At 46.4% G+C, this 12,797-nt stretch overlaps 1 protein-coding gene across 1 annotated transcript in view; it reads left to right on the top strand.

The window, feature by feature from the left end:
• Window positions 1–885: 885 nt before the first annotated feature.
• Window positions 886–12,797, top strand: part of SMIM10L3 (small integral membrane protein 10 like 3) — a 34,322-nt gene continuing 22,410 nt past the window's right edge. The window contains exon 1 of the mRNA XM_086940750.1: window positions 886–2,016. Coding sequence (XP_086796876.1) covers window positions 1,834–2,016 — 183 coding nt within the window. The 5' untranslated portion in view covers window positions 886–1,833. The remainder of the gene's footprint in view (window positions 2,017–12,797) is intronic.

The following is a 12,797-nucleotide window of genomic DNA, read 5'->3' as shown; positions in this document are numbered from 1 at the left end:
CTCTCTCTACAGCAAGAACATTAATCACAATAGTTATCTTGACATTTTTATTGCTGACTGAAAGCTGGATACACAAGAAACTACAGTAGGTGCTATTAAGTTATTGCTGAATACAGTGCCCCCTCAGGTCAGCGCCCAGTGCGGCCGCACCAATAAAACCACCCTGCATCCGACACACTGCTGCTTTCCTTTCCCCAGAGCAGGTTCATACAGAGAAAAACTTGTAGCTGCTGGACGATTTACATAAAATCTGTGAACTTCATCTCATAATATTGCTCCATAACTAATAATGATAATAGGTGTACAGATATACATAATGCAAATGACAATCTGACCACTAATGGCATGGTCATCATGGTCCAACGTGGGTTATCAATATTCCTAAGTACTTTTAGAAACAATTTGTGTTCATTCCGGTTACAAAAAATCATATACTCCATTGTATTGAATCGGAACATTTAGAAATGTTGAAAAACTTTCTAAAAACCCACTAAAGGGTATTTCTTTTATTTCCACACAATGTTTGCTATAGGTGAGCAAGCTGTTGAAGGCTTGAGTAAGATGCCGGTCTGCCTAAACTCAGGTCCACTTGGACCCCATGGCCCAAAATGAGCCACTTTTTCATGTGACTTGTCCCTGTCACCCACGCTCTAACCGTATGCACCAAGAATTAAAGACACAGCATTAACCTTTTATGTAAAACAGGAAAGAGAAATACACATCTGGTTGCCAATGTGCACAATGTGAAACAGGAAAATCCCGACTTCACCTCTTGACCATAGAGTGATCTCAGGCAAATATTTTATTGCAGCCTGCCTCCTTTTCTCTTCACTACTGCATACGAGTACCCTGAAATAAGGGAGTTCAGGATGCGTGTTATGCAAAATCCTCATGTTTTATTTAATAGATTATAATTTGGCTTATCTATAACATGAATCTTGCCAGCATATAAAATGCACGTCATCTGAATTGTCTCGCGCTTAACTAACATGATGCGTTGTCAGCAAAATGGGAGGGTGATATAAATGCTTCTTAGTTGATGTTTAAAAATTATCACTTTAGATAAAACTACCTCTCAGTGTAGCGATATAATTTTGATGCACTAAGCTGTAGCGCTTCTGTGCGTTTAAGAAAAGCACTAGTTTGAAATTGGAGGAACAGTTAATGTACACGTTTTTTTCGTGCTCAATTTACATTAAAATTTTCATAACACGGCTGGCGCACGGGCCTTTAGAGCCAAGTCTCCGTGATAATATTTCCGCTCGCCCACCTGTGATGACGTTCGTAACTTGCGTGATTTGAATACCAAACAGTTCGATGGCTCGGCTCGTGCTTTGGCTTTTAGGGCCAACCCAGACCCGTGACCCGCGCAGGTTTGGCTCGCCTGCACACATTTCACAAGCCCTGCCAGGTTGATAAAGGCAATGTCCACCTGTGACAGACCCACTCCCTCGGGGAACCCCCTTGGCCTCGAATGTGGCAACTAACGGTCCCAACCGCCCACTCCTCGGGGGCTCACGCGCACCATGGTACAGGCAGCTGTATCCAGGCTCCCATCGTGCCACGCCAACGGCCTCCCGCCAGCCGGGCCCTCCCATTCCTCCTCGGACGGCGGAAGCAGCTGACGAGATCCTCCAGCAGGAAGAGGAGCCGGGCACCGTTTCCGGGGAGGGAGCAGAGGGATCAGCTGTTGCGCTAGCGGCATGGAGGCACCAGAGGCGGCAGCGCCGTGTATGTAGCCTCTGCGAAGCCATGTCCGGGAACGCCACTGCCTCCTAGCCGCTGCCCGTGAGCGGTGCGCCCGGCACTCAGGCGGCGGCGGCGCGGCAGTGCATGGCGGCCCTGTCGGAGCTGGCCGTCAGATTCTCGCAGTCTGCCGCCGTCCGCTCGTACGTGGTCTTCTCCAAGGGGCTCTCCAGGACCCTGCTGATCTTCTTCGACCTGGCCTGGAGGCTCCGCATCAACTTCCCCTACCTCTACGTCATCGCGTCCATGATGCTGAATGTCAGGCTGCAGGTAGGCGGGCAGGGCACTCAGGCGGTGTATTGTGGGGGGCATGGAGGAAGTAGACATGTGTTATAAGATCATTGGACTCCAAAATGTTTAAACCCGTGTACCCGAGCCTCAAATACATTTGTTTTAATTTATTACATAATATGATAAATACTGAAAGCAAGCTGAAATGTCTAAACATCTATAGACAAAATGATAAGCAATTGCATTTTTTCAATTTGTCTTAATAAATAAGTGCAGTGTAAAAGAAAGCAAAAAATAATCCCATGTGAGTTTGCTGGGTAGAGGGGTATTAAAACAGATCAAAAGCATTGCTCTGATACTTTTTTTTCTCATAATAAATTATGTATGTGAAATTAAAAATATACCCAAAAGCATTGCTCCCCTTTTCAAAACCATTCAGACGTCCAAAGTGGGCTCGACCCACAGATTGAAGACCGCTGTATTAGAAGTGTGCAATTCAGCAAATTTATATGGTGAGCCTAGCCAGTATCTGGCGTGACCCTATGAGCCAAAGTATGTACGTGCCTAGTTATCAAATCATACAGAGTGGCATAAAAAAAAAGTAAAGCAAGGAGCCCATACAGAGTGGCATAAGAAACAAGCAGTGGAAATGCAATAGGGCTCGCATTAGGAAAGTTTGAGCTATTGGTCTTATAAATGATTTTTTTTTATTTATGTGTTATTTTTTAAACTAGCTAAATTAATAGCTTTGTCATTTACAATGCCAATAGTTATAACTTTCGCAAACACCTATAGCATTTGTAATGCAACATGTTTTGTATTTACGTGACTTAGATGTATTGATATTACAAATAACACTGCTTTTAATTTTTTTAAATAATTAATACATAAATAAGTTATTTAATTTGTAATGGCAATAGCTTAAACTTTAGTAAATAACTTTTGTCAAGATTATGTTCAGTGTTTTATATTGTGACGAAAATCCAAGAACAGAAGTGAAATATTAAAATTTTTTTGTGATTTGTAATAAAGCATGAAAGCTTGAAAACAGCTTGAAACATTGAAAGAACATATTTGAACCAGTGATGCTGTGGTTGCGCTGAGTGATGCTGTGGTTGTGTGGTGGAGCTGGGTGCATCGGTGGAGCTGTGTGGTGGCTGCATCGGTGGAGCTGTGTGGTGGGTGCATCGGTGGAGATGTGTGGTGGGTGCATCGGTGGAGCTGTGTGGTGGGTGCCTTGGTGGAGCTGTATGGTGGGTGCCTCGGTGGAGCTGTGTGGTGGGTGCCTCGGTGGAGCTGTGTGGTGGGTGCATCGGTGGAGCTGTGTGGTGGGTGCATCGGTGGAGCTGTGTGGTGGGTGCATCGGTGGAGCTGTGTGGTGGGTGCATCGGTGGAGCTGTGTGGTGGGTGCATCGGTGGAGCTGTGTGGTGGGTGCATCGGTGGAGCTGTGTGGTGGGTGCATCGGTGGAGCTGTGTGGTGGGTGCATCGGTGGAGCTGTGTGGTGGGTGCATCGGTGGAGCTGTGTGGTGGGTGCATCGGTGGAGCTGTGTGGTGGGTGCATCAGTGTAGCTGTGTGGTGGGTGCCTCGGTGGAGCTGTGTGGTGGGTGCATCAGTGTAGCTGTGTGGTGGGTGCCTCGGTGGAGCTGTGTGGTGGGTGCCTCGGTGGAGCTGTGTGGTGGGTGCATCGGTGGAGCTGTGTAGGTGGAGTTGTGTGGTGGGTGCATCGGTGGAGCTGTGTGGTGGGTGCATCGGTGGAGCTGTGTGGTGGGTGCATCAGTGGAACTGTGTGGTGGGTGCATCAGTGGAGCTGTGTGGTGGGTCGTTTGGTGGAGCTGTGTGGTGGGTGCCTCGGTGGAGCTGTGTGGTGGGTGCATCTGTGGAGCTGTGTGGTGGGTGCATCTGTGGAGCTTTGTGGTGGATGCCTCGGTATAGCTGTGTGGTGGGTGCATCGGTAGAGCTGTGTGGTGGGTGCCTTGGTGGAGCTGTATGGTGGGTGGCTCGGTGGAGCTGTGTTGGGTGCATCGGTGGAGCTGTGTCGGTGGAGCTGTGTGGTGGGTGCATCGGTGGAGCTGTGTGGTGGGTGCATCGGTGGTGCTGTGTCGGTGGAGCTGTGTGGTGGGTGCATCGGTGGAGCTGTGTGGTGGGTGCATCGGTGGAGCTGTGTGGTGGGTGCATCGGTGGAGCTGTGTGGTGGGTGCCTTGGTGGAGCTGTATGGTGGGTGGCTCGGTGGAGCTGTGTGTTGGGTGCATCGGTGGAGCTGTGTGTTGGGTGCATCGGTGGAGCTGTGTCAGTGGAGCTGTGTGGTGGGTGCATCGGTGGAGCTGTGTGGTGGGTGCATCGGTGGTGCTGTGTGGTGGGTGCATCGGTGGAGCTGTGTGGTGGGTGCATCAGTGGAACTGTGTGGTGGGTGCATCAGTGGAACTGTGTGGTGGGTGCATCAGTGGAACTGTGTGGTGGGTGCATCAGTGGAACTGTGTGGTGGGTGCATCAGTGGAACTGTGTGGTGGGTCGTTTGGTGGAGCTGTGTGGTGGGTGCCTCGGTGGAGCTGTGTGGTGGGTGCATCTGTGGAGCTGTGTGGTGGGTGCATCTGTGGAGCTGTGTGGTGGGTGCATCTGTGGAGCTTTGTGGTGGGTGCATCAGTGGAACTGTGTGGTGGGTGCATCAGTGGAACTGTGTGGTGGGTCGTTTGGTGGAGCTGCATTGGTGGAGCTGGGTGCATCGGTGGAGCTGTGTGGTGGGTGCATCAGTGGAACTGTGTGGTGGGTCGTTTGGTGGAGCTGTGTGGTGGGTGCCTCGGTGGAGCTGTGTGGTGGGTGCATCTGTGGAGCTGTGTGGTGGGTGCATCTGTGGAGCTTTGTGGTGGGTGCCTCGGTATAGCTGTGTGGTGGGTGCCTTGGTGGAGCTGTATGGTGGGTGGCTCGGTGGAGCTGTGTTGGGTGCATCGGTGGAGCTGTGTCGGTGGAGCTGTGTGGTGGGTGCATCGGTGGAGCTGTGTGGTGGGTGCATCGGTGGTGCTGTGTCGGTGGAGCTGTGTGGTGGGTGCATCGGTGGAGCTGTGTGGTGGGTGCATCGGTGGAGCTGTGTGGTGGGTGCCTTGGTGGAGCTGTATGGTGGGTGGCTCGGTGGAGCTGTGTGTTGGGTGCATCGGTGGAGCTGTGTGTTGGGTGCATCGGTGGAGCTGTGTGTTGGGTGCATCGGTGGAGCTGTGTCAGTGGAGCTGTGTGGTGGGTGCATCGGTGGAGCTGTGTGGTGGGTGCATCGGTGGAGCTGTGTGGTGGGTGCATCGGTGGAGCTGTGTGGTGGGTGCATCTGTGGAGCTTTGTGGTGGGTGCATCGGTGGAGCTGTGTGGTGGGTGCCTTGGTGGAGCTGTATGGTGGGTGGCTCGGTGGAGCTGTATGGTGGGTGGCTCGGTGGAGCTGTGTGTTGGGTGCATCGGTGGAGCTGTGTCGGTGGAGCTGTGTGGTGGGTGCATCGGTGGAGCTGTGTGGTGGGTGCATCGGTGGTGCTGTGTCAGTGGAGCTGTGTGGTGGCTGCATCGGTGGAGCTGTGTGGTGGGTCGTTCGGTGGAGCTGTGTGGTGGGTCGTTCGGTGGAGCTGTGTGGTTGGTGCATCGGTGGAGCTGTGTGGTGGGTCGTTCGGTGGAGCTGTGTGGTTGGTGCATCGGTGGAGCTGTGTGGTTGGTGCATCGGTGGAGCTGGGTGCATCGGTGGAGCTGTGTGCTGGGTGCATCGGTGGAGCTGTGTGGTGGGTGCATCGGTGGAGCTGTGTAGGTGGAGCTGTGTGGTGGGTGCATCTGTAGAGCTGTGTGGGGGTGCCTCGCTGGAGCTGTGATGGGTGCATAGGTGGAGCTGTGTGGTGGGTGCATCGGTGGAGCTATGTGGTAGGTGCCTCGGTGGAGCTGTGTGGTGGGTGCCTTGGTGGAGCTGCGTGGTGGGTGCATCTGTGGAGCTGTGTGGTGGGGGCATCTGTTGAGCTCTGTGGTGGGTGCATCGGTGCATTCTGGATATTGATGAATTTCACTGAACGCAAAACACCTGAGACCCAATAAAAAAAGTCGAAGGTCCATTCCAAGCTAGGTATGTTTTTTAAAACCGAGGTCTGAAGGTTGAAAGTAAAGCCTGCAAAAGGAGCGAAAGCTGGCTCCATTTTAAGTAGGCGCTACGTCCATGAAACCTGCATTTTGCAATTACAGAACTTTCCCAGTTCGCAAGATACCTCGAGCCATTTTCACATGCGCCGCTAATTATGTTTTTGATGTTAGATGTGCTAATTCGACTGTTCCCGAAGAGTACATGCATTTGTCCATTAAACACAACCTTGATCTCTTTTAGGAAACTGATGTTAATACATCTGAGTGGCATCAAGCAGAGAAAAGTATTTCTATAAACAAGTAGAGGCCTAGTCCAGTGCATATGGAGATGGTGTTAAAATACAATGAATTCATCAAATCTGGCATTATTGGCATAAAAGTATTTTGTAAAATCAAACCATACGATGTATTGCATCAAGGAGCAGCCGTCGGGCCTGCGTTGACACACCGCTTTCTTAGTCATGTTTCAAAAAAAAAAAAGAAAAGCCCCCCTCCCCGATCACCCGGTGCTCCTCTAAGAGACGGTTAGATTTGGTTCAACTATAATAGTGCGCTATATGTGTATGTCACAATAATTTATTTTACCATAAAAAATAAGTTCTTTGTCAAGACAACTGTAACCTTTCTTTTCATTACAATTAAAACAGAGCATCCGGGAATGCATCTTTTGTTTTACGCTATTAAATAAAAAAATGATATTTTTGTCCATTTCTCCTCTATATGTTTTAATTAAAATGCAGCGATTTTGGCAAAGTATAGTAGAGTTACTCTTTAACACTCGTCTAATTTCATGTTGTCCTTAATAATTGCCCTTAACAAAGGGATGAAAAGAGCACTTTGCAGCGTGGAGTCGAGCCAGCCAGGAGTCGAACCTGGAATCTTCTGCTCCGTAGGCAGACGTGTTATCCATTGCGCCACAGGCCCACTGCTATCTGGAAACGGCAGGGCGGAGTACTAGACCAGTGCATATGCACTCTGGTATATGGCCGGTAGTGTGCACGCTACAAAGGTTGAATAAGCTGGAAAAATTATAGCTCTTTCACATTAAGTAGTGAAGAGTCAAATACTGAGGTGTATGAAGGGATCACTTAAGGAACTCACCGAATGTACATGCAATAAAAGTCACAACAACTGTAACAGCCACTGCTCTCTTGGGCGAAGAGTAGTGATGTCACTTTGTATATTTTGTCCCTTGCTCTGATTAGATAACTAGTTCTTTTCCGCTGCAGTGCAAGTGCAGAGGGCGGTGTGGCGGGAAATACAACTGTTTGCGCACATTATACATCGCAACTGGAAAGAACGACTGTTCCGCAGACACAATACATTTGTTATTTATTTCTCTAGAACCGTGGCCAATGGCCATGCACTAGTAGCGCAGATGCCACATTATTTTGACCAGTTTAAATGGAAAAAGCCACTAGCAGCTGCATCCGTGACAGCCATTATGAAGGTCCGTGCCTTCGAGACCAGGCTTGTAAAGGTGTTTTTTTAAAAATTCACTAGCATTTATTGTTCGATGAAAATATTCGAAAACTTAAATATTGTCGGTAAATTCCTAGTATGTAACTTAATTCAAATGCGTAGCTGTTTATGTAACGAAGTTTACAGATCAGTTTATTATAAAATCACACAGGACGGAACTTCATGGTCTAACAGGCGTGATGTAAAGTACGGCCGGCCGGCCGTGAATAATTAGAGAAGCTGTGGGAGGGAGGCTGGCCTGCCTTTGATGTGGTAATGCCAGGCAGGCAGGCGGCTGGTGGCATTGTGCACGCGCTTTTTAGGGCTTGCGCTTGCGCAATCACCTAAAAAGCACATGCACTTCATGCAATCGCCAATGGATTCGCCAGTGGTGGTTAACCTCTGGATAAGCCATATTAGAGCTTCGCCAGCTATGCGCTTGCGCACAGCAGGCGAGCCCTAAAAAAGTAAAGCAAGGAGCCCAAGCATCAACATTATCCAAGAAAAGGTCTCCAGGTACCTTGTCTAACCCCGGAGCTTTGTGCTTCCTAATTGTATTTATGGCTTGCATTACCTCCTTGCAGCTAAAGCTTGTATCTTCCTAGGGACCACTAACTAAAGTAGATTTTTCAGTATCCTTTCTGGCCCATTTATACCTGCCAAAGTAGTGTTTCTAATTAACGACCCAATATCTGCACTTGATTCTTGTGGGGAATATAAGTTGGTGAAATAGGCAACCCATTCAGCCATCATAATATGATTTTCAACTGGAGTGGACCCCTCACCAGAGCCAGTGGAGATAATCTTTCAAAAGGTATGAGTCTACACTTTTAGCCTTAACCAGCAGACTTTTCCATTTCCTGACCCCCCCCCCCCCCCCCCCCCACCCCTAATCGTACGTTGATACTCGTGAAGCAAGATCGGACATAACATTTTATTCTCAGGCTAACTAGATGTATACAATTTAAGCTGTAGTTAGCTTAATGTGCAACATTTTGGATATAAAATATTAGTCTCAAGCTAACTAGGTGTATAAAACTTCAGCTATAGTTAACTAAATGCAAAATGTAGGCAGGTCATTCAATGTGTAAAGAAAGCAACATAGATACTGTGGTAATAGACTAAGACCCTAGGTGCATTGCTAGCTTAAGTTGTCAAACAATATTCAGTCTTTAATAGCAACGTAACATATGCATCCTCTGAGAGTTGGTTCAGTGTGCAGAATAGTAGTCAATATAAACTCCATTCTGGGCTCTGAAATTTTTTTAAGGAGCTTGCAGTTGCTTGGCTTATAAAGTGTCTAGTGCATTATAAATGAAGGTGAGTGACTTTATTCACTTGATTTATTAACGGGTTAGGGTGCAGAGAAGCATAATTCAGTGTTTAAAAAGTCCAGGTTTATATATGTGAGAGTAGGGGACCGTGCCATGTTCGCTTGTTCTCTAGACAGCTGGAGTGGTGGTTGTCTGTTGGGTGTTGTGCTACAGCTTTTGTTGCCGGGTCCTGATCATTCCGATATCCCAAGTGGCTGCATCGGTGTCCACATGTGAGGAGTATGAGGCTCAGAGGTCTCAGGCAACGGAGGTTTCAGGTTTTAAAGGGGGGATGTGAAGGGGACAAGACAAAAAGATGTGCGGCTCGCTGGTTGAGTTTGTAGTGAGAGGTGCTTGTCCTACGTGCTTTTAATTCATGGAACAGCTACACTGTGGGGTTCTTTTGATTGTAGTGATAAAGGTTGTTGGCCGCTTGGTCTCAGAAATTTTTCCCCTGCTTCCTCCATGAATCGTACTGATCCAGCGGGCCTATAAGAAATTTGTCTCAACAATAACACCCATCACCATAATACTCCCTATTAATCATAAACACTTCACAAGGCCCATGAATGACTGAGACAAATATTGGCCAACTGAATCATGTGACATAATTAACCAGAACTATACATGAACTATTTACACTTTATATACAACTGCAGTATATCATCATCATATTTAATATAGAGAAACATTTAATGAAGTCACCTAGGCAATGGATTAACTAATGGTAACTAGACTCAGAATAAACAAGACCAGCTTGTCATTTCAAAATCTATTTTATTAATTTTATTTTCAATTAAAGAGCATTTTTAGAATAGAGAAATCTTTATTAGCAAATTAGAAAGCATCATTTAATCAATTAAAGGCACATTAAACTGTCATTTCGAAACGGACCAGCATGAGAAGTATTTAAGCAGGAAAAATCTAATTCCCTAAATTCTATTTCCCTATCTAACTTATTAGAAACCTAAAGGAAAAGTCATTAATTCGGTTTATCCTTACGGGAGTCAAAAGTCCGACAGCATCTCACGCCCATCAGGATTCAGGAACGAGCCAGCAAAGCTCCTCCCAAGGGGCCAAGTTTTATACCTTTTCTCTATTTTAAACTAACTAAAAGAATACTTTTTCCAGTGACATTCAATGCTTTCATTGGCTGACAGCCGTCAGTCCACATGAGATCATTGCCTTTTTGATCCAAAATCGTGCCATTCTAAAACGTCTTTGTCCATTGTCCACAAGCGACATTAGCTTCCGAGGACTTTGCGAAAACTTATTAAATAACTGTTCGCTGCTTCCTCAGCTTGGCGATTCTGCCGGTTCCTGTCCTTGGAAATTATTCAACACAGAGCACATCTTGCACAGTTCCTCTTATTTGTTTACTGATGATTATGAATGTGACAAACTTTTCATTCTTTTGCTGTGCTCGGCTCATCACGACAGGATTCCAAACACCCATTTAAAAGCTAGCCCTCAGGCCTCTTTTTCAAGAACTAGTATGCAAAGAAACACAAAACATTAATTAATTTCAGTAATGAAAGTCATTCTGTTACCCACACCCTTTTCTAATGTTAACCCATTAGTTTATGTTATCTAGCCTTAAGCACAATTAAGCAATGATTATAAAAACCTTCTTCACATGGACCTCAGGAATCTCCACAAGCCTTTGCCACATAAAAGACACGACATAAACAAAAGCACATTGACAATAAGCACATGCCATTATTTAAACAGCCGCAATTAATGTTTTACAAGACAAATAGACAAAGTTAGTTTATTATTTTTCAACGTACTTGCAAGTGCAACAAAGAGCACATATGTTATACCCTCATGTTCGTGAATGCATTTTAAAACTAGGTTGAATTAGTACAAATACAAATCATGCAAAAACTCATTAATATTATTAATTCATTATGGAAGTTTAATTTTGCGAGTCAAAACGCATATAATTTCTAAACTCGCTTCATCAATACAAAGCGACAAGACATCTGTGTATCTCCACATCCAAAGCATGCCTTCACTGCTTGCCTGCAAGATCTTATCCCCTTGATTTTAAAGATGAGTTTCAGTAACAGTTGGCGTTCAAATTGCAGTTCGCCACAGAAGCACAATAGGTGTAAGACACTCTCTTCCACTTCCCCACATAAGCGGCAGGTAGTCGGCGTCAGTGATCGTTACCAAGGAGGGATGTGCAGCAAGGTTGGTAGAGTGCGCATTCGGAAGTGAAGATAACTTTCTTTCGTTCTTCTGTTGAATCCAGCACCTAAGTAAGATTATGGGGCAGACCTGGTGTAGCTCTGCAGGACAAACCATCCGTGGACCCTTCCTTTAAGCAATGCCTTGTCTTCCACAATAGACAACCCTTTCACTGTCTTGTTTACAAGTTGTTTGAAGGTATTATGAGTCCCTGAGGCTGCCCAACTGTCCACAAGGCCTAGACTATTAATTGATGCTTTCAAATAGACCATAGCAAACACAACAAGACAATGGACGGAGCGCTGAAACTTTTCAGACACTCTCCTCCAGTCACAGATCTGGGTTGAATCAATCATCATTCTTTAGCTCACTTTGCCACCCCAGTTTAGACACAGCTATATGCAAATCAGTCTTGACCCCGTGCCTCATGGGAACATCCAGCCCGAACTGCCAGGCCATGTCTTCCCTGGACTGGAACAAGCATCCTGGGACCGGTTTCGGGCTAACAGCCCTCTTCAGCCAGGCTAGCTTGAATCCAGTGGCAAAGTGAGCAAGGGGCCCACGTCTGGGCTCACCCTGCCAACTTGGGGCGAACAAAGCAAACACAAGGAGATGATGGATGGAGCGATGAAACTTTTCAGACACTCGCCCCCAGTCACAGATCTGGGTTGAATCCATCATCTTTCTTTAGCTCATTTCGCAACCCCAGTTCAGACATAGCTATATTCAAATCAGTCTTCACTCTGTGCCTTGTGGGAACAGTACAGCCTGAACTGCCAAGCCATGTCTTCCCTGGCTAATAGACCATGGCTGCACATCCCTTCTTTAAGTGTATTTCATTCAATAGATGAGTGTTCAGTGTTCCTAATTTGGCCTGTTTTAATCCTGTGCCAACACTGAACATGGGCACCTTTTGCAAGCAATTTCTTGGGTCTGCAGGTCAAATTCCAGACGGATTTGAGCAGACGATACATATTTGGGTTTGTTGAATATCATTCTTTCTGATCTTGAAACTGTCCTGTCCAGGATGTCCGCGTCTCTTCCCTTTAGGCATGCACTCCCATAGGTAATAGTTGCAATGAGCTTTGCTTGTAAGATGTTTAGCAGTGGAGTGAGGCTTGGGCCGGCAGTTTTATGTGTGATGGATTTTAAAGCTACTGCAATTGAGTTGCCTCTTCTCTTGATGACTTCTTTTTTTGTGTTTTAAACGTGCCTTTTTTGTCTTTTATCACCCCAAGTATTTATATTCTGCAACTGCTTCTATTGTTGTTATACCAGCTAAGTACCAACAGTAACTTGATGAAGTCTTTTTTGTGTTTACTCTCATTCCCTTCAATTTATCAAGATTAATAGTTAGAACTTTGTTCGCTGAATAACTGCTGGTTGCATCTAGCAGGTGTTGGAGTCCAATAGGGTTTCGGTTGACCAAAACAAGGTCTTCTGCGTACAGCAGATTGGAAAGTAGAAACCCTACCATCCTTGGAGCATGTGATTTACTGATGTTCAATTCCATCTATAGATCGGCCCAATACAAATCAAACCTCATCGGTGTCAGCACGCACTCAGGGAGAATGTAGTCAATTAGACTTTTGTTTTGTGAACGGTTGAACGTGTAGCTGCCATCTTTATCTGACCTCGACCTGCCATTGCAGGCTTTCAATCCCTAGTTTAGCACTAGTGAATTGTGTTGGAGTGACAAATGGGATTTTTTTTTTTTATGGGTGGCATCGTTGGTGCAGGTATGAACCATAATCTGA

This window comes from Lissotriton vulgaris, chromosome 10 (assembly GCF_964263255.1).
Source record: "Lissotriton vulgaris chromosome 10, aLisVul1.2, whole genome shotgun sequence".
Classification (NCBI taxonomy): Eukaryota; Metazoa; Chordata; class Amphibia; order Caudata; family Salamandridae; genus Lissotriton; species Lissotriton vulgaris.
This window is presented reverse-complemented; position numbering and strand designations above follow the sequence as displayed.